At 44.6% G+C, this 27336-nt stretch overlaps 1 protein-coding gene across 1 annotated transcript in view; it reads left to right on the top strand.

The window, feature by feature from the left end:
* The window catches only part of NMNAT2 (nicotinamide nucleotide adenylyltransferase 2), a 202133-nt gene that overhangs the window by 147485 nt on the left and 27312 nt on the right, over window positions 1-27336 (top strand). The window contains exons 6-11 of the mRNA XM_082663533.1: window positions 17319-17407; window positions 18190-18257; window positions 20448-20526; window positions 23948-24074; window positions 25630-25710; window positions 26866-26910. Of these exons, the coding sequence (XP_082519659.1) occupies window positions 17319-17407; window positions 18190-18257; window positions 20448-20526; window positions 23948-24074; window positions 25630-25710; window positions 26866-26910 (489 nt within the window). The remainder of the gene's footprint in view (window positions 1-17318; window positions 17408-18189; window positions 18258-20447; window positions 20527-23947; window positions 24075-25629; window positions 25711-26865; window positions 26911-27336) is intronic.

The following is a 27336-nucleotide window of genomic DNA, read 5'->3' as shown; positions in this document are numbered from 1 at the left end:
AAAGATGCTCAAGTTGTTTGGGGGACACCCTCAGTGACAGTGGCTGAAAATGGTATCATTGCTTTTCAAAGAAGCCAAGCCATAGAGCCTGGAGACTCCACTCATGACTCAGTTCATCTGCTCACATCGCCTTGTCCCCCTGGAATGAGTGTCTTTCTTCTGTTTCAAAATGTAGGCTTTGCTATTATTTAGGTGTGGCAAGGCCAACAGATCAGGAGATGATTGCCATTGAAAAGATACGTATACTCACAGATCCCAAGAGGAGAGAGGACATGACAGGTTTCAGGGGTGGGGGGCCACATGGGGAAGCACCAGGGCCAGTCAGGAGGCAGAGAGATGGGGTGAGACATGGGGAAGAGCCTTTGTTGTGGTTTCTGTAGGAAGGGGGAGAGGCAGGGTAAGCAGGCTTAGGATTGGCTAGTGTGAATGATTTCAACAGGCTCTGTGACATAGGAGCTGTCTCTAGTATGGTACCTGGCTCTGGGGTGATTAGGGCAGGGGAATAGTGGCCCTAAGTGTGAGAGCCAGATGGAGGAGGTGGTACGGGAAGGGTGCATTCTAGAGTGAGTTGTTTTCCATCTCTAGGAACTGGCAAACTCTGGAGGGTGGCCCTTCCAGGGTCAGCAAGGGCCCAGATGTTAAAGCATCAGAAAACAGAAAATTAAAAGACAGAGTGAATATACCTTCCTCTTCTCTGCTGTCAGGACCCAGCTCAAGTCTCATCTGTTCTAGGAAAGCTTCCCAGGCCACCCCATTCCACTGGGATTGCTCCCTCCCCTGAAGTCCTATAGCACTTAAGGTCTCTGCTGTTCATTTTGGTATTGATTAAGCAGAGGATGCCATGTCCTTGCATTGAAAACCTAAGCTCCCTAGAGATAGGGATTGTGTCTTTTACTTCTCTATGTCCCCTACAGCACCTGGCAGAGAGCCTTGAACATAATAAACACTCATTAAATTTTTGTTAGGGAATGCCCGAGGTTCAGTTTGCTAGGCCACAAGGATGGTTCCCTTAAAAATATTTTTTTTTTTTAGCCCCTGAGCAGGAATAACTCTGCCTAGAGGGACTCACAGTTTGTTTTCTTCCTTTATTAGCAAGTGCTTTCTGAGATTTAGAATGTTTACAAATCCAAACTGCCTTTGTGAAATTCACAAACAAGGAAAATGCAGGCAGCTCTAGCTGTGAATACAACTCAGAAAAGATCATTTCTAATTGCAGCTGAAAAGGAAAAATCAAGTTAGTATTGATGTCCTGACCACAGTGTTTCCTCCATTAACTGCCTGGAAGAGGAGAGTAGATTACGCATCAGCCAGGTTCACTGAGTAGCCAGGAGGCAGACGAGACATGTCTGTCTCATGTCTCATGAACTATTATTAATGGACAAATCACCTGTGTTGTGTCTATCCTCAGCTGGTGGGTCCAGCACAGCCTGTCGGGAAGGTAGATTTACCTGGTTCCAAGTGGCCTGGGATGAGTTGTGAGACACAGTGGATCCTTGGGTACCAAGGACAGGACATGACGATGCCACTGGGAGCCTCGGGCTCCTCCTCTGTGAGACTAGGAGCAAGGAAAGTAGACCAAATGGAGGGTGGGTCAGACCAGCATGTAAAATGTGAGAGTGATTTGGTTCTGTCCCCGGGACAGAGCTGACGGACAACAATAGACCACAACTTGGGAAGCTTGGCATGAAATTAAATTCCAGGGCCCTAGCTACGGCTTTGCCAGTGGGTTACCTGCCAGTGTTGAGAAATGCCCTTGTCATGCAAAGTGGTGGTAGTGGTGGAGTCAAGGAGGGAGGAGAACTTCTTTTGTGGGTACCCTACCATTGCAGGGGCTGCCCCAACTGGCTGTAGTCCCTTGCTATTCAAAATATAGCCTACACACCAGCAGCACTGGTCTCATTTGGGAGCTTATTATAAATGCTGCATCTCAGGCAGGGCCAGGAGTGGGGTGAGGCCAAGGGGGATGGCCCCCTCCAGTGCAAAATTTAAGGGGGCACCCCAAAACTCAGTAATCAAAATAAATAATATTTTAAAAAATCAAAATTAATGCAAAAACCCGTGATGAAGAAAATATCTTTTTTTTTTTTTTTCGGTACGCTGGCCTCTTGCTGTTGTGGCCTCTCCCGTTGCGGAGCACAGGCTCCGGACGTGCAGGCTCAGCGGCCATGGCTCACGGGCCCAGCTGCTCTGCGGCATGTGGGATCCTCCCGGACCGGGACACGAACCCGTGTCCCCTGCATCGGCAGGCGGACTCTGAACCACTGCACCACCAGGGAAGCCCGAAAATACCATAATTTTAAATGAAGACAGGATCTGACCCAGCACTTGAATGATCCTACCCGTCTCACCTCACCCTAATCAAGGCCCTGATCTCAGGCCCCACTCAGACCCTTGAAATCAGAATCTACATCCTAAAAAGATCCTCAGAGGATTTACATGGACATCAGCTTGAGAAGCACTGCTTTCAATGACACCTCCCGGCCTTAACAACCCAAAATCTTGGAATCCAGATAGTAAAAAAACTGCAAAGGGATGAGGAGAGATAAATTTCCAGAAGCATCTAACCCCCGAGTTTTCTAGCCATTTGCTTGGATGTGCACACTGCCACCTTAAAATTATACATTGTTTGGTGGTTTAGTGTGAATTCTTTAAAAACATTTTCTTTTGAGACAAATATAGATTCATAGGGAGTTGCAAAGATAGTACCGAGAGATCCCATGTGCCCTTCACCCAGTTTCCTGAAATGCTTACATTTTATGTAACTACAGTACAATATTAAAATGAGGAAAGTGACATTGGTATAAAGTGTATGTGTAGTTATATGTGATTTTATCACATGTGTAGATTCATGTAACCAATGCAATTAAGATACAAAACGAGTCCACCACCACAAAGGTATCCCTAGAGCTACAGTTTTATAGTCACTCCCACTTCCTTTTCCCGTACCCCCATCCCTAACCTTTGGCAACCACTAATCTGTATAATTTCTGAGAATGTTTTGTAAATGGAATCATACAGTGTGCAACCTTTTGAGATTGGCTTTTTTTCACTCAGTGTGATGAACTGGTGATCTATCTCAGTTGTTGCATTTATCCTTTTTCCTTTTTGTTTGTTCCAAATCAGTTTGTTCCTTTTTTGTTGCTAAGTAGTATTCCATGGTATGGATGTACCACAGTCTAACCATTTAGCTATTGTAGGCCATTTTATTTATTTGCTGTATTTGGTTGTTACAAATAAAGCTAATATGAGCAATCATGTACAGGTTTTTATGTAGACATGGTTTGATTTCTTTGGGATAAATACCCAGGAGTGCAACTGCTGAGTAATATGGTAAATGTATGTTTAGTTTTTTAAGAAGCTGCCAAACTAGTTTTCAGAGTAGCTTGCCATTTCACATTTCCACCAGCAATGCACAAGGAACCCAGTTTCTGTACGTCCTTGACAGCACTTGGCATTGTCATTCTTTTTTCTTATAGCCATTCTATTAGTGAATAGGTATATCTCCTCATGGTCTTAATTTACATTTCCTCATGCTTAGAGGTACTAAACATCATTTCATGTGTTTATTTGCCATCCATCTGTCCACTTCAGTAAAATGTCTTTTCACGTCTTCTGCCCATTTTCTAATTGGATTGTTAGTTTTTTTACTGTTAAGTTTTGAGGGTCCTTTCTATGCTCTAAATATGAATCCTAAGACATGTGGATTGCAAATATTTTCTCCCAGCTTATAAATTGTTTTTTTAATCCTCTTAATAGGGTCTTTTGTAGAAAAAAAAAGTTGTTTATTAAAGTCCAATTTATTGCTTTTTTTTTCTTTTATACATCCTGTTTTTGGTGTCATGTCTTAAGAGTCTTCACCAAGCCCTGGACCCAAAGATTTTCTTGCATGTTTTCATCTAAAAGTTTTATAGTTTTACATAATTTAAATCTATGATTCATTTTGAATTAACTTTTGTATAGAGTGTTTTTGTTTTTATTTTGTTTTTGGTCTATGGCTGTCCAGTTGCTCCAGCACCATTTATTGAAAAGACTACCCTTCCTCCATTGAATTGTTTCTGCACCTTTGTCAAAATTCAGTTGGCCATCCTTGTATGCGGCTGTTTCTGGACTCTCTGTTCTAGTTCATTGATCTATGTGCCTACCTCTCTGCCAATACCTCACACTCTTGATTACTATAGTTGTATAATAAGGTTTAAAATTTAGACAGATCGATTTTCTCACTTTATTCCTCTTTTTTAAAAAACGGTATTAACTATTTCAGCTCCTTTACCTTTCCATATAAATTTTAGAATTATTTTGTCTTCATTTATGCAAAAAAGAAATTTTGCTGAGATTTTGATAGGAAGTGCATTAAATTTATATATTAATTTGGGAAGAATTAATATCTTTGCTATGTTGAGTCTTTTAATCCATAAACACAGTATGTCTCAACATTTTGTTAGATCTTCTTTGATTCTTTCATCAGCATTTTGTAGTTTTTAGCATATAAGTTCTGTATAAGTTTTATTATATTTATTCCTAAGTATTTTATTTTTTGAAAGGTTATGTCATCCTGTATTTTAAATTTCAGTTTCCATGTGTTTTTTCGCTAGCATATAGAAATACAATTGATTTTCTTATGTTGATCTTATATCTTATGATCTTACTGAACTCACTTATTAGTTCTTGGAGTTTCCTTGTAGATTTCTTGGGATTTCTAAGTAGACTTTCATGCCATATGCAACAGAGATAGGTTTTTTTGTTTTTTTTTTTTTCTTTTTGATCTCTTTGTCTTTGATTTCTTTTTCTTGCTTTGCTGAGCTAGCTAGAACTTCCAGTACCATGTTGAATAGCAGTGGTAAGAGCAGCTGTCGTTGCCTTGTTCCTGATCTCAGGGAGAAAGCGTTCAGTCTTTCGTCATTAAGTATGATGTTTGCTGTAGGTTTTCATGGATGTTCTTTATCATGTTGAAGAAGTTCCCTTCCATTCCTACTTCTCTGAGTTTTTATCATGAATGAATGTTGAATTTTGTCAACTGCTTTTTCTGCATCAATTGATATAATCATGTGATTTTTCTTCTTTAGCCTGTTAATGTGATGAATTGCACTGAATGATTTTTCAAATATTGAAACAGCCTTCCATCACTGGATTACATGCCACTTGGTCATGGTGTATAATTCTTTCTATATATAGCCAGATTCTATTTGCTAATACTTTGCTAATGATTTTTGCATGTTTTGTACTCTGCCTGGTTTTGATGTCAGAGCAATAGTGGCTTCATAAAATGAATTGGAAAGGGTCCCCTTCTTTTCTATTTTTTAGAAGAGACTCTAGAATTTTTCTTAAGTTTCAGTTTTATTAAGGTATAATTGACATATACAATTTTAAGATAAAGTGTACATCGTGTTAATTTAAGTATACATTGTCAAAGGATTCCTCTCATGTAGTTAATTAACACATCCGTCACCTCACATATTTACATTTTTTTGGTGAGAACATTTAAGTTCTACTCTCTTAGCAAATTTAAATTAGATAATACAGTGTTATTGCAATACTGTGATTTATAAGAAATATAGATGTGGTCATTCAGGTGTCCACATATATGTTTCTCATGTATATTTGGTCTTTGTGCACAGTTTCTGGCTCACAGCTCCCAAAACCCTTGGAATTTCCTGAGCAATAAGAACAATGGAGGCATCTTTTGTTATAATACTTGGTCTCTTGCTTCAGTTCCTTTCCACCACAACTAGGCTAATGTTGATGAGGTGACTTTTGGAAAGCAACTAAGAGAAGAAGGTAGGAACTTTCAGCACCACCATCTGATTTCTGGGGAAGAGGTGGGGATGTATGTTGAATCAGTCACCAATAGCCAATGATTTAATCATTCATGCCTAAATAATGAAGCCTCCATTAAAAACCCAAAAAGCAAGGGGTTTGAAGACCTTCTAGGTTGGGGAACCAGAATGCTTCCACATACCACTGTGCCATGCCCCAAATTCCATGAGACCCCAGACTCCACGAGTACAGAGACTCCTTTGTTCTGGACCCCACCATATGTATCTCTTCTTCTGGCTGTTGATTTGTATGTATCCTTTAATACCCTTTGTAATAAATTGATAATCTGGTAAGTAAACGGGTTTTCTGAGTTCTGTGAGTTGCTCTAGTAAATTAATCAGATAAACGAGGTGGTCGTGGGAGCCTCTGATTTATAGCCAGTTGGTCAGAAATACAGGTGACAACCTGGACTTGTGACTGGCATATGAAGTCCAAGGAGTGGGTCATGGGAAACTCCAGTTTGTAACCGCGTGGTCAGTCAGAAGCACAGTAACAACATGAGCTTGGAATTTGTCATCCGAAGGGGAGGAGGCAGTCTTGTAAGACTGAGCCCTTAATCTGTGGGATCCAAAGCTCTCTCCAGGTAGATGAGTCAGAATTGGGTTGAATTGTAGGACACCCCACTGGTGTCCAAGAATTGCCTGGTGGTATGGGAAACACACACATACATGCACACACACACACGCACACACATTGGAATTGGGTGTTAGAATCATTTTACTTATCAATCAATTATAGTCACCATGTTTTACATTAGATCCTTCTGTGGCATTGGTTTTAATTCTTCTTTAAATGTTTGGTGAAATTCTCCAGTAAAACCACATGGGCATTATGCATTTTTATATTCAGAATTTGACTTGATCCTCATAACAACCTTGGAAAGAAGGCATTTAACAGATATGGTAACTTAACGCTCAGAGAAATTAAGTGACTTACCCAAGATCCAGAAGTCTTATGATCCCAAGTTCAGTGTTGTTTCCACAGTACCACAGTTCCTGAGTTAGATATCACTAGACTTTTCAAGCATTTAGAATCTCTATGGGAAACAAAGAAAGAGTAATTGTATGTGCTCCTTGGCCACTTATGTTTAGCTGGGTTCCAGTTTCTTTCTTTTTTTTTTAATAGATCTTTATTGGAGTATAATTGCTTCATAATACTGTGTTAGTTTCTGTTGTACAACAAAGTGAATCAGCCATATGCATACATATGTCCCCATATCCCCTCCCTCTTCAGCCTCCCTCCCTCCCTCCCTATCCCACATCTCTAGGTCATCACAAAACACCGAGCTGATCTCCCTGTGCTATGCTGCTGCTTCCCACTAGCTATCTATTTTACATTTGGCAGTGTATATAGGTCCATGCCACTCTCTCACTTCACCCCAGCTTCCCCCTCCCCCACGCCGTGTCCTCAAGTCCATTCTCTACGTCTGCGTCTTTATTCCTGCCCTGCCACTAGGTTCATCAGTACCATTTTTTTTTTTTTAGGATTCCATATATATGTGTTAGCATATGGTATTTGTTTTTCTCTTTCTGACTTGCTTCACTCTGTATGACAGACTCTAGGTCCATCCACCTCACTACAAATAACTCAATTTCGTTTCTTTTTATGGCTGAGTAATATTCCATTGTATATAGGTGCCACATCTTCTTTATCCATTCATCTGTCGATGGACATTTAGACTGGTTCCACGTCCTGGATATTGTAAATAGTGCTGCAATGAACGTTGTGGTACATGTCTCTTTTTGAATTATGGTTTTCTCAGGGTATATGCTCAGTAGTGGGATTGCTGGGTCATACAATAGTTCTCTTTTTAGATTTTAAAGAACCTCAATACTGTTCTCCATAGTGGTTGTATCAATTTACATTCCCATCAACAGTGCAGGAGGGTTCCTTTTTCTCCACACCCTTTCCAGCATTTATTGTTTCTAGCTTTTTTGATAATGGCCATTCTGACCGGCATGAGGTGATACCTCATTGCAGTTTTGATTTCCATTTCTCTAATAATTAGTGATGCTGAGCATGTTTTCATGTGCCTCTTGGCCACCTGTATGTCTTCTTTGGTGATATGTCTATTTAGGTCTTCCACCCATTTTTTAATTGAATTGTTTGGTTTTTTTGATATTGAGCTCCATGAGCTGTTTGTATATTTTGGAGATTAATCCTTTGTCCACTGTTTCATTTGCAAATACTTTCTCCCATTGTCTTTTCATCTTGTTTATGGTTTCCTTTGCTGTGCAAAAGCTTTGAAGTTTAATTAGGTCCCATTTGTTTATTTTTGTTTTTATTTCCATTACTCTAGGAGGTGGGTCAAAAAAGATCTTGCTATGGTTTATGTCAAAGTGTGCTTTTCATGTTTTCCTCTAAGAGCCTTATACTGTCCGGTCTTACATTTAGGTCTTTAATCCATTTGGAGTTTATCTTTGTGTATGGTGTTATATAGTGTTCTAATTTCATTCTTTTATATGTAGCTCTCCAGTTTTCCCAGCACGACTCATTGAAGAGGCTGTCTTTTCTCCATTGGATAGTCTTGCCTCCTTTGTCATAAATTAGGTGATCATATGTGTATGGATTTATCTCTGGGCTTTCTATCCTGTATCATTGATCTATATTTATGTTTTTGTGACAGTACCATACTGTCTTGATTACTGTAGCTTTGTAGTATAGTTTGAAGTCAGGGGTCCTGATTCCTCCAGCTCCGTTTTTCTTTCTCAAGATTGCTTTGGCTATTCGGGGTCTTCTGTGTTTCCATACGAATTGTAAAATTTTTTGTTCTAATTCTGTGAAGAATGCCACAGATAGGGATTTGCATAGGGATTTGCATAGGGATTTGATAGGGATTGCATTGAATCTGTAGATTGCCTTGGGTAATATAGTCATTTTCTCAATATTGATTCTTCCAATCCAAGAACATGGTATATTTCTCCATCTGTTTATGTCATCTTTGATTTCTTCCATCAGTGTTTTATAGTTTTCTGAGTACAAGTCTTTTGCCTCCTTAGGTAGATTCATTCCTAGGTATTTTATTCTTTTTGTTGCAATGGTAAATGGGATTGTTTCCTTAATTTCTCTTTCTGATTTTTCATTGTTAGTGTATAGGAATGCCAGAGATTTCTGTGCATTAATTTTGTATCCTACAACCTTACCAAATTCATTGATTAGTTCTTATAGTTTTCTGGTGACATATTCAGGATTTTCTATGTATAGTATCATGTCATCTGCAAACAGTGACAGTTTTACTCCTTCTTTTCCAATTTGTATTCCTTTTATTTCTTTTTCTTCTCTGATTGCTGTGGCTAGGACTTCCAATACTATATTGAATAAGAGTAGCGAGAGTGGACATCCTTGTCTTGTTCCTGATCTTAGTGGAAATGTTTTCAGGTTTTCACCATTGAGTATGATGCTTGCTGTGGGTTTGTCATATATGGCCTTTTTATGTTGAGGTAGGTTCCTTCTGTGCCCATTTTCTGGAGAGTTTTTATCATAAATGGGTGTTGAATTTTGTCAAAAGCTTTCTCTGCATCTATTGACATAATCATATGGTTTTTATTCATCAGTTTGTTAATATGGTGTATCACATTGATTGATTTGTGTATATTGAAGAATCCATGTATCCCTGGGATAAATCCCTCTTGATCATGGTGTATGATCCTTTTAATATGCTGTTGGATTCTGTTCGCTAGTATTTTGTTCAGGATTTTTCATCTATGTTCATCAGTCATATTGGTCTATAGTTTTCTTTTTTTGTGATATCTTTTTCTGGTTTTGGTATCAGGGTGATGGTGGCTTCGTAGAATGAATTTGGGAGTGTTCCTCCCTCTGCAATTTTTTGGAAGAGTTTGAGAAGGATCAGTGTTAGCTCTTCTCTAAATGTTTGATAGAATTCACCTGTGAAGCCATCTGGTCCTGAACTTTTGTTTGTTGGAAGATTTTAAATTATGGTTTCAATTTCATTATTTATGATAGGTCTGTTTACATTTTCTAATTATTCCTGGTTCAGTCTTGGAAAATTGTACATTTCCAAGAATTTGTCCATTTCTTCATGGTTGTCCATTTTATTGGCATATAGTTGTTTGTAGTAGTCTCTTATAATCCTTTGTATTTCTGTGGTGTCAGTTGTGATTTCTCCTTTTTCATTTCTAATTATTGGATGTGCGTCCTCTCCCATTTTTTCTTGATGATTCTGGCTAAGGATTTATCAATTTTGTTTATCTTCTCAAAGAACCAGCTTTTAGTTTTATTGATCTTTGCTATTGTTTTCTTCGTTTCTATTTCATTTATTTCCGCTCTGATCTTTATGATTTCTTTCCTTCTACTGACTTTGGGTTTTCTTTGTTCTTCTTTCTCTAGTTGCTTTAGGTGTATGGTTAAATTGTTTGAGGTTTTTCTTGTTTCTTGAGGTGAGATTGAATTGCTATAAACTTCCCTCTTTCTTAGAACTGCTTTTGCTGCATTCCAGAGGTTTGGGGTCATCGTGTTTTCATTGTCCTTTGTTTCTATGTATTTTTTTATTTCTTCTTTGATTTCTTCAGTGATCTCTTGGTTATTTAGTAGCGCACTGTTTAACCTCCATGTATTTGCGTTTTTTACAGTTTTTTTCCTGTAATTGATTTCCAATCTCGTACTGTTGTGGTCGGAAAAGATGCTTGATATGATTTCAATTTTCTTAAATTTTCCGAGGCTTGATTTGTGACCCAAGATGTGATCTATTCTGGAGAATGTTCCATGTGCACTTGAGAAGAAAGTGTATTCTGCCACTTTTGGGTGGAATGTTCTATAAATATCAATTAGATCTATTGGGTCTACTGTGTCATTTAAAGCTTGCGTTTCCGTATTTATTTTCTGTCTGGTTGTAAGTGAGATGTTAAAGTCCCCCACTATCATGGTATTACTGTCAATTTCCCCTTTCATGGTTGTTAGCCTTTGCCTTTTGTATTGAGGTGCTCCTATGTTGGGTGCATAAACATTTATAATTATTATATCTTCTTCTTGGATTGATCCTTTGATCATTATATAGTGTCATTCCTTATCTCTTATAACAATCTTTATTTTAAAGTCTATTTTATCTGATATGAGTATTGCTACTCCAGCTTTCTTTTGATTTCCATTTGCATGGAATATCTTTTTCCATCCCCTCACTTTCAGTCTGTATGTGTCCCTAGGTCTGAAGTGGGTCTCTTGTAGACAGCATATATATGCATCTTGTTTTTGTATCCATTCAGCCAGTCTGTGTCTTTTGGTTGAGGCATTTAATCCATTTACATTCAAGGTTATTATTGATATGTATGTTCCTATTACCATTTTCTTAATTGTTTTGGGTTTGTTTTTGTGGATCTTTGTCTTCTCTTGTGTTTCCTGCCTAGAGAAGTTTCTTTAGCATTTGTTGTAAAGCTGGTTTGGTGGTGCTGAATTCTCTTAGCTTTTGTTTGTCTGAAAAGCTTTTGACTTCTCCGTTGAATCTGAATGAGATCCTTGCTGGGTAATCTTGGTTGTAGGTTTTTCTCTTTCATCACTTTAAGTATATCCTGCCACTCCCTTCTGTCCTGCAGAGTTTCCACTGAAAAATTAGCTGATAACATTATGGGAATTCCTTTGTATGTTATTTTTTGTTTTTTCCCTTGCTGCTTTTAATATTTTTCTTTGCATTTAATTTTTGTTAGCTTGATTAATATGTGTCTTGGTGTGTTTTTCCTAGGGTTTATCCTCTATGGGACTCTCTGTGCTTCCTGGACTTGGGTGGCTATTTCCTTTCCCATGTTAGGGAAGTTTTCCACTGTAATCTCTTCAAATATTTTCTCAGTCCCTTTTTTTTTCTCGTGTTTCTCTGGGACCCCTATACTTTGAATCTTGGTGCATTTAGTATTGTCCCAGAGGTCTCTGAGATTGTCTTCAATTCTTTTCATTCTTTTTCTTTATTCTGCTCCTTGGCAGATATTTCCACCATTTTGTCTTCCAACCCACTTATTCATTCATCTGCCTCAGTTATTCTGTTATTGATTCTTTCGAGTGTATTTTTCATTTCAGTTATTGTGTTGTTCACCTCTGTTTGTTTTTTCTTCAGTTCTTCTAGATCTTCTAGAAATGTTAAACATTTCTAGTACCTCCATTTCCGTACCTCCATTGTATTTCTGAGTTTCTGGATCATCTTTACTATCATTACTCTGAATTCTTTTTCAGGTAGATTGCCTATTTCCTCTTCATTTATTTGGTCTTGTAGGTTTTTACCTTGCTCCTTCATCTGTGACATAGTTTTTTTGCCATCTCATTTTTTTCCTTTTTTTTATGAGTGGGATTGTGTTGCTGTCTTACTGGTTGTTTGGCCTGAGGCTTCCAACACTGTAGTTTGTAGGCTGTTGGGTAGAGCTGGGTCTTGGTGCTGAGAAGAGGACCTCCAGGAGACCTCACTCTGAACAATATTCCCTGGTGTCTGAGGTTCTCTGTTAGTCCAGTGGTTCGGACTTGGAGCTCCCATCTCAGGAACTTCAGCCTGACCCCTGGCTCATGAACCAAGATCCTGCAAGCTGGGCATGGCAGCAAAAAAATAAAAAGGTTAACAATGTAAAAAATAAAATTAGACTAGGAAAGTAACCACTATGTTAGAAAAAATATAAAAATAAAAGTATAGCTGAAACGACAACCAGAAGGTAAAACAGAACCACCATAGTAAAAAGGAGGAGGAGAAAAAAGGTGGAAAAGGCCTTGGCTGTGGAGGGCGGGGCCTAAGCAGTGGCAAGGTTTCGGCACTGGGTGGGGCCTATGCTTAGTAGCCACAGGGCTGGAAAAGGCAGGGGTGGGGTGGGGTAGGGATTAGGTTCAACAGAACAGAAGGGGCCCAGGCGTGCCTCCCACCTCTGGTCTCGGGGGGGGCACCCCACCTGGCAGCCCAGCAGGCTTCCTGGGCTCTAGTGGGCAGGACAAATGCCCTCCATTCCTCTCCTGCTCCTCCTGTCCTGGAGGGTTCCTCCCACCTGCCTCTCCTGATCTCTCTCAGCCTCTAAGCCCCCAGGACCAACCCAGCCTGGAGGGGACCTCTGAGGGCATAGGACCCAGTCAGAGAGAGCCAGGCAGACTTCCCTGGCCGATTGCGCAGTGGAAATGCTGGGCCCCCTCCCCGCTGATCCAAGCCCCCGAGGGTCCCTCCAGGCATGGGAAGCCCTCCCCCATCTCAGCCACCCCTCAGGGACGCTGGTCCTGTCCGGACTCCACTTCTCTTCCACCCTCAGTCCCCCCATGTCCTACCGGTTTGCTTGGGGGTTCTTCCCACTTCCTTGGGTGTTGGGGTCTCCCACTAGTGTCCGGCAGGCACCCTACTTGTGGGGAGACACGAACTCTGCGTCTTCCCACACCACCGTCTCGACTCCTCCAAGATTAAGTCCCTCCAGTTTCTTACTTGCCTGACATTCCATTCAAATTAGAGGATACAAAGGCAACAAGTGACTTGCAGAATATAAAACCTAGCGCTATTGGTACAGGCATAAAGGTATGGCCTGAAATATTGACGACATGGCATTGCATTGACACATCCAACTGCAAAGCCCCAGAGGCAAAGCAAACAGAATGTCTGGAGAGAGGAGGAAATCCATTGTCCCTGAACATTCTCTGGGAAGTTTTGATGGGTCATCTTCTTCCTTTATCCCTCATCACCTGGCCCAAAACTTCCTGCCAGGAATGATTGTCTCCTTTAAGGCAGGATTTTTCACCATCTTCACTACCCCTCTGTGAGTTTTTCTTCAAGCTCAGAGCATGTCACTCCCCATGTTCAATAGCCTTCAATGATTCCCTATTATCTATACTTTTCATCTTTATGGTTATTGTCAATGCATGTCTATTGTTCTCAAACTTTAGAGAGCAAAAGAATCACCTGGGGAAACTAATTTTAAAAGTAGACTAAGTCCCAATCCCAGAGATTTCGACTCAGTAACTCTGGACGAGGACCTAAAAATCTGCATTTTAATAGCCTCTCCCTGGTAATTCCAACGCAAGTGGTCCATAGGATGCATGTTGACCAAACGGTGGCATAAAGTCACACTCCTTGCCTGGCTTTCAGGACCCTTTGAAGTTTGATTCCCACTTGCTTAGCCAACAGTACCCCTCCCTCACCCTCACCCCACCCCTACCAGGTCCCCTACAGCCTAACCCTAGTGGTTAAGACTAAACCAGTTGATAAGCATACTTTAAACTGTGCAATTTCTGAATATTTGCTGGAACTCCTCACACTCCTTGGAAAGACAAAATTACCTCTCTTGTCCCTTTTCCCACGTGCCCTAGTATCTCACAGAGTTGTTCAAACTATAGGTTGCCACGCATGACTAGGGAGTGACCAGCTTTTTATTTAAATTTGTAATTACTAGGATAGAATGTACTAGAAAATATTGTAACATGTGTTTCAGTTAATTATACATAAACATACATATGTATGTATTATGCCAGGATATAAAATGTATTTCTTACTGTGGGTTGTAGTAAAACACCACCACCGACAACAACAACATTGAAAGCCACAGCTATAGCATTCACCCAATTTGCCTCTCATTAGAGCTTTCTGTTTCTCCATTATTGTGAACCTTTGGAGAATAATAAATAAAGCCACTCTTATCCCTCTAGGATCCATCATGGTATTTTGTGCTCAATAAATGTTAACTGAATTGATTTGACTGCATGATCACAATCATGACTCTTCTGTGTTTAACTATTTCAGATCAGGAATCCTTTTTTAGGGTGTAGGGTTGGGGCTATCCCTTTCAAAAATTGCTTCTTTGTGAGACAGAGAACTTTACAGCATTGCCAGGGGAAGTGCCCCCTCATTTTGGCCAGAGGGAAAGGATAACATTTTCTAAGGCAATGAGGTTGCTTGGTGCAACCCATTTCCCTTGGAAATTCTGGAGTGTGGTCTGAGGAATGGAGTGGGTGGCTCTCCTGACAGACATGGCCCAGTGGAAGGAAACCCTAAGGGAAGGTGGCTACATGAGCTTCTAGGTATGAGCATTTGTTGAACAAGCATTACTCAATAGACAAGCCACTGTGCTGAGTGCTTAAGAGCGCAAGAAGTCTTTGGCATGGGTGACAGACTGAACTACTTGTGGATTGCTTTTCTTAAGCCTGTACAGTGTGTCAAGTGGCAACAGAACAAGCCAAGGTTGTTTGAATGTAAATCGTCTTACACTCTCCTTGCTTCTCACGTGCATGTTAACTGCACATCTCCTTTAGCTGTGCATTTGGGACCTCTTCTCTACAGCAAAGTCCCTGGCTTTGAAGAATTCAGTACAGAAGAGGAGTAAAGACACAAACTTTCAGAAACAATTTCCAGATCATATCCCTTGAACAGGATGCACAGGGAGCTAGTAGGTCAGTAAGTCCAGCAAAGGGGGATGTTGCCAGGGTAGGCATGCTGGATGAGGGGTGGAGCTGAGCTTCAAATGAAAAGCTTGGGTAAGTGGAGAGTAAAGAGAGGACACTTTTTCTAAGATAGGGAGATGAAGGAAGGTCTGCCTTATTGCAGCAGAGGGTATGTGACAGCCAAAGCCCATATGGAAATGATCTTAAGGAAGACTGGGGTATAAAGGGCAAAGGGAAGAGAGGAGGGGCTATAGAATTCATTCAGATATCCAAAAGGTTTTGCTACAAGGCCTTCAATTTATTCTTGACCTCAGAATAAGATTTGGAAACTAGTGAAGCAATATCACTCTTTTAAAAAGCAAAGATGACACACGTTATAATGTTAGAAACTGACAATACTGAATGCTGGTGAGGATGTGGAGCAACAGGAACGCTCATTCACTGCTGGCAGGAATGCAAAATTGTACACCCACTTTGGAAGATAGTTAGACAGTTTCTTACAGAATTAAACATACTTTTACTGCATGTTCCAGCAATCACACTCCTTGATATTTACCTGAGTTGAAAATTTATGTCCACTCAAAAACCTGCACATGAATGTTATATCAGCTTTATTCATACTTAGTGAAAACTGGAAGCAACCAAGATGACCTTCCATTCGTGAATGAATAAACAAACTGTGGTACGTCCAGACAATGGACTATGATTCAGCAATAAAAAGAAATGAGTTATCAGGCCAGGAAAAGACATGGAGGAACCTTAAATATGAATTGTTAAGTGAAAGAAGCCAGTCTGAAGAGGCTACATAGTGTGTGATTCCAACTATTTGGCATTTTGAGAAAGACAAAACTATAGAGATAGTAAAAAGATCAGTGGTTACCAGCGGTTGGAAGGAGGGAGAGAGATGAATAGGTAGAGAGCACAGTGGATTTTGAGCGTGGAGAAACTATTCGCTATGAAACCAATGTGGACACATATCATTATGTATTTGTCAAAACCCGCAGAACCATACAACACAAAGAGTGAATCTCAATGTAAACTATGTCCTATAGTTAATAATAATGGGTCAATACGGGCCTATCAAATGTAAAAATTATACCCCACTAATGCAAGATAGTAATAACAGGGGAAATGGGGTGTGGGGGGGGAGGTTGGAAGATGGGGGGACTGAATACATAGAACTCTATGTACTATCTGCTTAATTATTCTGTAAATCTAAAACTGTACTAAAAAAATAAAGTTTATTAATTACTTTCTTAAAAAAACTTTAAGAGATTTCACATCGAAAGAAAAAAAAGAGGCAAATGTGGTGAGAATTAAAATTTTTAAGAGAGCAAGCAGGGTGATCCTGGAAGCTTGCTTGTAAACTATACAGCCAGTTTTGCTACCCAAGCCCCTGTTCCCTTACAGAATCTCTCACCTACACAGTAAATCCACACCACCTTCCCTCAGCTGTGGTAGCTCCGGACCTGTTGGATTTGTACAACGAACCACCTTAGAAGAAAGACAGAACCAAAATCTTCATCACTTCTTAGTTTGCTAAATTGTCTCATGCAAATGAAATTGGGCTTGTCTGGTAAATTTGAAAAAGCAACATCATGACTTTTTTTCAGCAGAAAAAAAAGGCTTTTCTCTGGCCGAACTTTTCTCAACCAACTGTAATGTTGGTTTTCTGGTCTGATTGTTAATTCTCCCTAATTATGTAGAAGGCCCTTTAAGTTTGCTTTGGTGATTTTCCTCTTCTGAGTAACTCCATGAGGCAGTCAGCCCACCTTTCATATCATAAGAAAGCTTCTTCTTTTTTCTTTTTAAAAAATGACTCCTTCACTTCGGAATAATTTCCGCTTGTGATCATAATGGTTAATTCCAATCAGTTGCTCCTTTGGCTTTGAGTGAGGTGCTTGTTTTAAATCTCTCTGAGCTAGTCCAGCACTGGACCTTTAAACCTGGATTGATCCCCTTGACTTCTAAATCCTTTTGCTTTGGGGGCTGAAATCTGGTTCCATAACCTCTTGAATCACCAGTGTTTGCTTTGAAAGTCCGCACTTTCTATTTAAATGGCAAGAAAGATGGGAAATGAGCCTTACAGAGCTGAACGTACTGATTTCAATGATCACCTCTAATCCACACCTTTCCTCTTTAATAATGTGAGGTTTTCTTCTCTTAATTAGAAAGAGCCAGAGATTATCTACACAAAACTGGAAGGTTTATTGTCATTGGTGGGATTGTGTCTCCTGTCCATGACTCCTATGGAAAACAGGTGGGTTCCTCCTTTGCCCCTCTCCTCCCTAACCCCCCTTCCTGACCCGATGGTTCCTCTGATGTAAAACTGCTCCACTGCCATCTACAATTCCTGGAAACGCAAAACACCCATTAGCAGGTGTCCTGCTTCCCATCTCTGGACCACAGTCAGACCTGAGCGAATGGGGGTTGGGCAGCAGCTGGGAGGAACAGCTGCCAGCAACCAGGCCCAGTCAGAACTCATCCATGCCATGTGACTCGGCACGGATGCCAAACTGGGGGCTGGTTATGGGCTGGGCAGTCTTTCCTGGGATTTTAGGAGAAAAAGGCCTATGCCTCCTATAATCGGATTTAAAATTCATTTCCCTGCCCCTCCCTCCCTGTCACACATCCCAGAAAATCTAGAAGCCCTCCCAGACCTCAACCCCCTCTCCCAGATACAACTTGATGGGCTCTGGGGAAGGGACCCAGCCAGATGGACCCGGGAAACAAGGCAACACTCACCACGTTACGTCTCCTCTCTGTGCTGGGTACACACTGGCTTCTTCATCAGTGGAGGCTCACCTCTGACCCTGATGGGGGAGGAGAGTATACTGCACACACCCTCCATTCTTTCCCTCCCACCCACCCTGCCACTCTACGCTTGTGTGTAGCAGGGGGACATGTGGAGGGGTCACACCTTCATTCTCTGTCAGCACTGAAAAATGCTGCACTTTTATAATGGGCTGGCTTGGGATGGAGTCTTAGGGAGTCTGTGGGGAGCAGAGTGAGCCTCCCAACAACTGCTCTGTTGCTTCCCAGGGCCTTGTGTCGAGCCGGCACCGTCTCATCATGTGTCAGCTGGCCGTCCAGAATTCCGACTGGATCAGGTAGGGCTGGCCTGATGATGCCAGAGGTGGGTGGCCCAGGGACACCCTGGGAATGGGTGGAGAAAAGGAAGAGTCCCCACAGGAGTGGGGAGGCCAGGGGAGAGATTAACCGCATGCAGGCGATAATAACGTAAGCATTCTGGGGTGGCCTGATGACTTTATTTTTTAACCAATTTATACAGCCTGGGGAACTAAAGAGGGAGCTTTTGGTGTTTCATCTGCTCTGGCACGTTTGGATTCAGGAGTATGCTCAGAGCTTCCACAAACATCATTGGGACTGGGGTGAGGCAGGGCCAGAAAATCCGAGATGCCTCTCTACTTCCATCCGTACTCACTTCCATGAGCTGCCACTACCTTTCAGGGAAGGTCCCCCGGCTTTGGCTATTTTCCATTCCTGTTCAGGCTTCCTAGGGTCCCACGATGACAGTGGGACAGAGGTGTGGGGCGGGGTGGGGGTGGGGGCAGGTCCAAGCGCTCACAGCCTTTCCCTCAGACGGTCCCTGCACAGTTCTAAGATGGCAGACACCATTATCCACTGTGCTTGCAGTGTAATTAAAGCAAACCTCCACTAATTATGCTAATTATGCCCCCCAAAGCTCCTACAGTTATAATTTGCATGAGAAGATGACGTTTTTTAAAAAAATAACAATACACCATTTGTATTGTGTTCCCCCCCCGCCCCCGCCGTGGAAAAATAAGCAGCACCTAGAGGTTTCCAGAAAAGGAGAGAAATGAAGGGCCGCTGACCTCAGAATGAGGGATGCAGAGAGTTAGCGGGAAAGAGATGGGGTGGGTGGAAATGGGAACAGTGAAGGAAAGCAACAATAACAGTTGAATAGTGATCCGTGCCATTCGTGCGCAGTGATTTGTGTGAGCAGTGCATGCCCTTTACAGACTTTCTCATCCCCTCCCTCCCCCCCGAGACAGAGGTGAGGTTGGGAGACAGCTCAGGAGAAGTCAAGGAGTTTGAGAGGGAACAGCACATCTGTGGTCAAGTCAGGGTAGAAATGGAGCCTCTTAGCACAGCACCTCATGATCTCCGGGGAAAATGGGGTCCAGTGGGGGAAATACTGAACAGGAGACTGTTACTGCTTGTATGTGATTAGAAGATTCTGAAATAACTCCCTCATTCATTCAACAAATATTCACTGAGCACTTACTGCCTGCCCTGCACTGCTCCAGGCCCTGGGAAAATCAGAATTCCGCGAATTGAGGTCACCAGAGAGGCTTGGAGATAGCTCTAGAGATGGGGCATGGGTGCGCAGAGTCCCTGGACATGGGGGAGCCTGTTTAGCCAGGTCAGGTGTCTGCCCATCTCAGGGGGGAGGGTGGTCAGGGATCTGGGGGCTCAGGGCAAGCTGGGTCGCTAAGTGTTTTCAGTTCACGAGATCTCATCTCTGGAAACCTTAGGTGTGCTGTGAGGTGGGGCTAGGGAGGGAATGCTCAACTGCTAAGGACGGGTTTGAGGAACGTACCAATTTAGCAGCTCATTAAGTTGGTGATTAAGCCCGAGTGCTGCATCCGTCAGGGGCTGGACCCCTGCTCACTTCACATCCCGTGTGCAGCAGGGGTTGGCCAGTCTGCGGGGCTGTACGTTCCGGTCTGGCTGCCGTGCCCACCTCCAAGCCCACAGGGCACCCCGCTGCACAGGGAGTCAGACATGGGCAGATTCCCCAGTTCAGGTAACTGCAGTCGCCACTTGATGAGGGCCTGGCTCATTTCATTCTTATCACAGTCCTATAAGGTCCAGAGGAGAATTCCCATTTTGCAGGTAAGAATAAGAGCAAGACACTATACTAAGCACTTTGCATAGAAAACTCATTGACCCCTTCTAACAACCCCGCAAGAGAGTTATTATTGTTATTCCCATTTTACAGACGGGAAAGTGAGCACCAAAAAAGCACATAACTTTCCCAAAGCCCCACAGTTGGGAAGGTCTGGTGCTGATATTAAACCTGGCCAGACCAGTACCAGCAACTGTTCATGTAAGCCTGTGTCAAACTCCTCTCATTTCACAGTGGGGAAACTGAGGCTCAGGAAGGTGTTTCAAGCCCATGTTTTACCTGATTCGAGGTCTAAGTACTTGGTATGACCAGGTCTGCTAAGCTTTTTGAGCCATGTCATTGGAAGGAACCAATAAGCAAAGAGTGTGAGAATGGAAACCAAGGGAAACATCTTTCCTATTGTCAGGGTGGACCCGTGGGAGTGCTATCAGGACACCTGGCAGACAACCTGCAGCGTCCTCGAACACCATCGGGACCTCATGAAGGTAAGCTGGGCCAGGCGTAGGGTTGGGTGGACCACGGAAGCCGGGCAGGCCAAGGAAAGGATGCTGCTGGCCTACTGACCTGTTGTTTCCTGCTTCTCCGCCAGCGGTGGGGGAGACCAGGCTCTGAGCAGCACCACGGAGGGCAGTGAATTAGGGACCCAGAGCAGCGCCAGAGGCTGCTTCCTGCCTTGTCCCCCTCCTCGATATGACTTGGGGCAGTTTTCATCTTCTGGCAGTAAGTTCAAGGTGGGATTCAGGAGACCACAGCTGGAAAGCTTCAGAAAGTGAGGAGAGAAGGAGAAGCGAGCAAAGAAAGGAGGAGAGAAGGGCACTGGGCAAAGTTACAAGCAGCCAGGTCCTCCTGCCACACCTCCTGGGGACCCATTGGTCCTCTTACCCCAGCGTAGGTTCCGCTACTGCCGTACTTCATACCCGCAGGCGTCATACTGTCATGCACACTCATTCCTCCTCACAGGAGTCCACGGGCAGACAGTGTTCTCATCTGTTTTTTTTTTTTTGGTTTTTTTTGCGGTACACGGGCCTCTCACTGTTGTGGCCTCTCCCGTTGTGGAGCACAGGCTCTGGACGCGCAGGCTCAGCAGCCATGGCTCACGGGCCCAGCCGCTCCGCGGCACGTGGGATCTTCCCAGACCGGGGCACGAACCCGCGTCTTCCGCATCGGCAGGCGGACTCCCAACCACTGCGCCACCAGGGAAGCCCTCATCTCTGTTTTATTTGTGGGTAAAAGGGAGCACAGAGAGGTGAACCAGGGTATCTGAGGACACACAGTGACTGCCTAGCCCACACAGATGGCTGCCTAGGGCTTGTGGCCGTGTGCAGTGACGAGGAGCTGGTTGCTAGGTAAGCACAGGTTCCTCGCCAGCCAGCAGCACCAGTCAGCGTGTGCAGAAAGCGCCCTTCACAGATCGATAGCAACCCATCGACTCCCACCGTGCGGGGGTGAAAAGCGGTGCCGTCAATAGCAAGAAGCCTGACCCACCAAGACGAGCCGCAATCCATCCTCCTTGCCTCCGCTGACCCTGATGCACAGCCCTCCCCAGCCCCAAACAAGGATCAGAAGGGTATCATCCTGACACAGGGGCCGCCGCCATCGCATCTGTGTTTGCTGTCAGAGGGGCCTTTCAGAATCTTCTCCTTGGGGAGCTGCCAGCAGCCCCAATGCCCCCGCTCTCCACCTGCTGTGCACAGTGCTTTGTTTGAACAGATGTGGAATTCTGGGGCTGCAGACCATCCGGGATGTCAAGAGCAAGAGAAGTGGAGAGGACTAGCTGGCTGTTGCTTCATCTAATAAGCTTTTCCCCCATGGAATTGAAGAAAACCCATCTCCTTGCTTTCTGCTTTCAGAACCCTTCACACACATTCCGAGTCTTCCCTGGTCCCTTTGGAAGGACTCTGATGTAGGGTGGCCCTCGCTTGCTCCTCTGGGCTTGTCTCAACAACAGCAGTAATAAAAGACATCCCATCTTACTGTATAAGGACGTATCCGTCAGGAGACGCTAAGATTCGCAGACATCCTTTAAATCTCAGTGGCTTCACACTGGGGGCCTGTGCACCTTCTCTTCACCCAGGAGCCTCAGGCTGCATGATGGAAGGGAGGAGTCAGGGGCCCCGCAGGCATGCCTGAGCCCTGGCTCTACCGGCCAGAAAGCCTGGCTGCTGTTTTGCTGTCTAAATGTCTGGGCTTCCCGAGCCCTCCCTCTGTTACTCAGGCCCGGAAGCATGAGTCTGGGCCCGAGATGCTTGGCCAACGACCCACAGCTGTTGCAGTGATGCTCACAGGCCGGCAAAGAATGCCAGTCCTGATGGCCTCCCGCCTTGGAGTGGGAGCTTGGAGCTGCTTGTTAACTCCCAGTCTCCCCGGTCCCAGCATCAGGCCGGTGTTCCTGGCATGGAGAGTGGACCTGTTGGAGAGAGAGACATGGGGCTTCATAGGTGATGCAAGGCTTTGAGAATGTGGGAGCCTGTGGAGGGCAGAGCGGGGCAGGTGGCCAGCACTTTTCTTCTCCAGCATAGAGCAAGTCGAATGGGACAAATGATGCATGCGGCAAGAAGAAGAAAATCCTCAGCTACCAGACCGGTTATTTAATGAGAATGTGGCGTGTTCTTTTCTGGATGTGAAATCATAATAAAAAGGAGGCAGACTGTCCCTTCCACCCCACCAGCCGCAGCCGGACGGAGAATCCCACAAAGCAGGCTGAGAAGATGCTGTGGTCCCCAACCTCAGCCGGCTCCCACCTGTGGCTGCTTGCTGTCGTGACCATCTCCTGTCAGGAACATCGCAGAAGTGACAGGTCACCCCACAAGACAAACGCCTGCCCTTCCAGGGCTTGGAAGGACTCACGTTCTGCTCTGCCTGCACGGTGATGTGCGGAAGACGCCTTTGGAGGGTCACCCCAGTCCTGGGACTTGGTGTCCTCTGGCAGCTGGACTCAATAATCCAGAAAGGGTGGTGGGCCAGGGATTGAGGGGAAGCTGGCTTTCAGGGAAGGGACCTTGAATAAGCAACAGCCCTACGAAGCTAAACAGATTGAAAATTCACGCTTTGTTCCTCTGTTGCCCAATAGTTCCACTCCCCGCGGGCAAGGGGGGTTGCTTCTGGGTCAGCTGTGAAGAATGCTGCGTTATCAGCTCTGTGTTTTCTGTAGCACTAGAGAGGAGCAGCAGGCCAGATAACACAGGACAATGGATAATACACATAGAATTTCCGATTGGCTCTGGAATGTGTATTCACCCTCTGAGCAGGCGCAAGAGTTCCCAGAACGCCGCCCTCTTCCTGCAGCACAAACACACCCTGCTCCGCCTGGCACTGCTCCCCAGCTTGGCCCTGTCATTCGCGTCTCTGGCCTGGAGAGGCGGCAGGTGGTGATAGCGCCTGGTGTTTGCACGACCTTTCCCAAGCTTGCACAGCCCTTTTGCAGACATGACCTCATTTGAGCCCCACGAAGCAGGCAGGGAGGGCAGGCATGCATGTTCCACAGAAGGTCACAGCATGTACAAAGTTCCTGCCAGGAGCCAGATGCTCCAAAGGCGCTCTGTGTATGCTCGCTCGTGTAGTCCTGCTGCAGCCCAGAAGGGTGGCTCTTTTGCCTCTCTCTGTTAGGCTCTTGAGCTGAGGTTCCAGAGCAGGTAACTATCCAAGGTCTCACAGCCAGAAGGGGGCAGAGCTCAAATTTGACCCCAGGTCTGTGAAACAACACATCCCACGCGTTTCTCACCTCCTGCTAGCCTAGTGTGGTCACAGGGTGTGGCTGGATCTAGAACCCACCTCCAGTCCTCTTTCTCAGTTCCAGGACACCTCACCATGATGCACAAGCAGATGAGCGTTTGGAGATAACTGGGAAAGGCTTTCATAAGTCTCCTGGGCTAACGACACTGACTCTGCCCTTCTTCCTTCCCCCAGCGGGTGACTGGCTGCATCCTCTCCAATGTCAACACACCCTCCATGACGCCTGTGATTGGACAGCCCCAAAATGAGACCTCCCAGCCCATTTACCAGAACAGCAATGTGCCCACCAAGCCCACTGCAGGTAGGGGAACATTGGTGTAGAGCAGTGGCTCTCAAACTTCGGAATCGCCTGGAGGGCTCGTTAAAATCCAGATCGCTACGCGCTGCCCCAGAATTTGATTCAGTGGGTCTGGAAGAAGGAAGAGAATTTGCATTTTTAAAAAGTCAATGCTGATGCTCTGGTCCAGGGGCCATACTTTGAGAACTCTTAATGTAGGACATCAGAGAGAAATAGTCACAATAATAGAGACAGGAGCAGAGACAGAGAGAGACGGGGTGATGGTGTACATTTTAATATAAATATGATTGCCTTAAGTGGGAATTAAAGACAAAAGGCAGCATTTTTCTCTGCCTTTTCTAAGGAGGTTGAGGATCTTGCCAAGGTCACACAGTAAGGAAGTAGCAGGGCCAGGAGTCAAACCCAGACAGTCTGCAGCCAGAGTCCCACACTCTTAGCCGTCCCTTCACTGACAAAGAGCAGGGGTCCCCCAACATTTACCCAGCACCTAGTACTATATGCTTGCACGGTGCTCAGTGCTTTACACGGGTTCTCATTTAATGTGGTAGTTCTGTGATATAGATATTATATTCCCATTTACAAAGAGAAAACTGAGCTTCAGAGAAGGTGAGTGATTTGCCTAAGGTCACACAGCTCAAAAGTGGAAGAGCCAGAATTCATATTCAGGACTGTCTGATTCCAAGGTCCATGTTCTTCCTAATATTTTCTTCCAGGCCAATTGCAAGAGACAGATCCTGGTATTACTTTTCAAGCCTAGAGACCATAATCTATTTGGTTATCAGTCTATCATAAATAGGGTAATTCACAAGGATGAGCCAGAATTTCATAGTTTGCACATAGCTACGTCTGGGGGCTCAGAAAACTTCTCTGGATTAGAGCTCAGAAAGATCACTGAAAACCAGATCCTTCTCAGCCAAAGTAGGATGTCTGATTATTCTAAACACCATCTGAAAGGGAAGGAAGGCCTTTGCCCAGCAGAAATTACTCCAAATGAGTTCTTCGCCACAGGCTGAATCTCTGTGGATTTGGGTGTTACTGTTTAGTGTTGCGGGTGCTGAGGAAATGCACATGATATTAAAAAATGAAAAATGCAAACAGGGCACAGGCCCTCTAAATGTAGACTGTGATCCAATTTATGTTACGTAGACATATCTGCATTAATACACATAATAAAAATGGAAGAAAATAAAAAATATATGCATACTTTAGTGGTGGTTATCTCTAGCAGTGGAATTATGGGTGCTTTCTATTTTCCTTTTTATATATATTCCCCTTCCATATTTTCCAATTTTTCAACAGTGTAATAAACACGACCAGAAAATAGATTCCCATCTAGGGCTCAGAATGCTTGTGCCTTGGACTGGGAATGAGAAGAGGGAATTTGGGCTGTCATATTTCTGTTCTTTCTTTCCACCCTCCTACTGCCTCCATGACCCAACCCCTGCCCCTCCAGTGCAGCCCCACTGTTTACAGTGGCCCAAATGTGGGACTGACGCGAGTGTGAGTTGTGAGTGGTTCTCTCCGTCTGTCCCTGTCTGTCTTGCTCTCTCTCCCATAGCCAAGATCCTGGGAAAGGTGGGAGAAAGCCTAAGCCGGATCTGCTGTGTCCGCCCACCGGTGGAGCGCTTCACCTTTGTGGGTAAGGGAGCAAGGACCTTCTTTACCAATCCCGCCTCTTTTCTTTCCCTCCTCCCTTTGTTCATTCACCGGACAAGCCCCAGCACCTGCTGTAGGATGAACATCTATAGAGCAAGAATTGGGAGAGAAGAGAGGATGTTACCAGGCCTGCAGGGCCAAGGTGTGATGGGAGCCCAGAGGCGTGATCATCCTGGCTCAGGGATCCTGGAGACCTTTTCCACTCCTCTCCTCTCCTTGGGCTGTTCTGGCCCTTCCCTCTAGAGAAGGTGTCCATCCGCCTGAGAGTTCTCAGAGGCCCAGCATCCTCCCTCAGGTCCTCCCAGCTCTGGCAGTGTCAGCACTCCTGCTGAGAGGCTAAGAACACACAAGCCCTTTCCTTAATTTTCTCCATTTTTTTGCTGCTCCCCTAAGGACTCAGCATAGATAAGAATAGCTGTCTCTGGGGCTCTTTCTCCTACAAACCCCAAATTCGGCTCTGCAGAGGAGCTGAAGGTCTAGCCCCCATTCCTTTGACTCTTTGGGGCTGACTTCTGCCATTTCTCAGATTTCCAATTTCCAACCTGGAATAGGAACCAAGAGGGATGGTTGAGGAGGCAGGGGGCCAGGATGGCGTCTCCACGGTGCTCTGCACGCCGTGTGCCCCGTGTGGGCGTGCACACTCAGAGCACATGGTAAAGCCTCTGTCCTTCACTTCTTTCCCGGGCTCTCCATTCTGCCACGTGAAAAATCTCAGCGTACTCAATTTTGCTTGTTCTTTGAACCAGAACGCTGAACGGGAGAGGGCCGCCTCCGTGTGACACTACAGGCTGTCACCCTAGGTTCAAGGAAGTTGCTCTTGTGGCCAGCCTCCCCTAAATACAGAAGGAAACAAAAGGCGCTCAGCAAGAGCACATGTGTGTCCGTCATTGGCAACCCAGCCAGGCTGTCCAATACTGAAAGTCCCAGAACAGTGAATCCTGCCTCTGGAGCCTGAGGAGATGCTCTGTCTACATTTTAAGCTGGACGGTGCTTTCCATTTGTGCTACTCAGATGTCCCTACTCCCACCCAATCACCCCATCCTGGGTTCTCCCTCTGCGGAGTCTCTTGTACAGAACGCGCATCAGGTACGCGGAAGTTGGTTCCCTGATGCTTCTGCATTTCCTCTTTCCTCCCTAGATGAGAATGCCAATCTGGGCACAGTGATGCGGTACGAGGAGATTGGTGAGTGGGGCTGGGCAAGTGGGAACATTTGGAGCCACCGGCCTCCACCACGGGCAAAGTGGGGGAGGGGAGAGCCTTGCAAACCCTGGGTGGTGTTTGCAGCAGGGTCTGCTCTTAGAGGGATAATTGATTGTTCCCAAGCTAAGATCATATTCTTAGTTATCTCTCCTTTAACATCTCCATACTAGATTCAGGCAGGTTCCCAGGAGGTAGGATGGGACCAGTTGGCAATTTTCCCTTCAGAGCCTCTTCTCCCTCATTCAGAAGTCATGGGAGTTGAGTTCATTGCCAGCCAGAGAGACTCTTCTCTTGCCCAGAGCACTGTGCCTGCGGCAGAAGAGCTCCCTTACCTTCCTCAGCAGAGGATTCCGGCGTTTGGAGGATGAGGAGAGACGGGGCAGAAAGCCACACCTGTGACCTCCCCCG

Source organism: Grampus griseus, assembly GCF_964374135.1.
Source record: "Grampus griseus genome assembly, chromosome: 1".
In the NCBI taxonomy this organism is placed as follows: Eukaryota; Metazoa; Chordata; class Mammalia; order Artiodactyla; family Delphinidae; genus Grampus; species Grampus griseus.
This window is presented reverse-complemented; position numbering and strand designations above follow the sequence as displayed.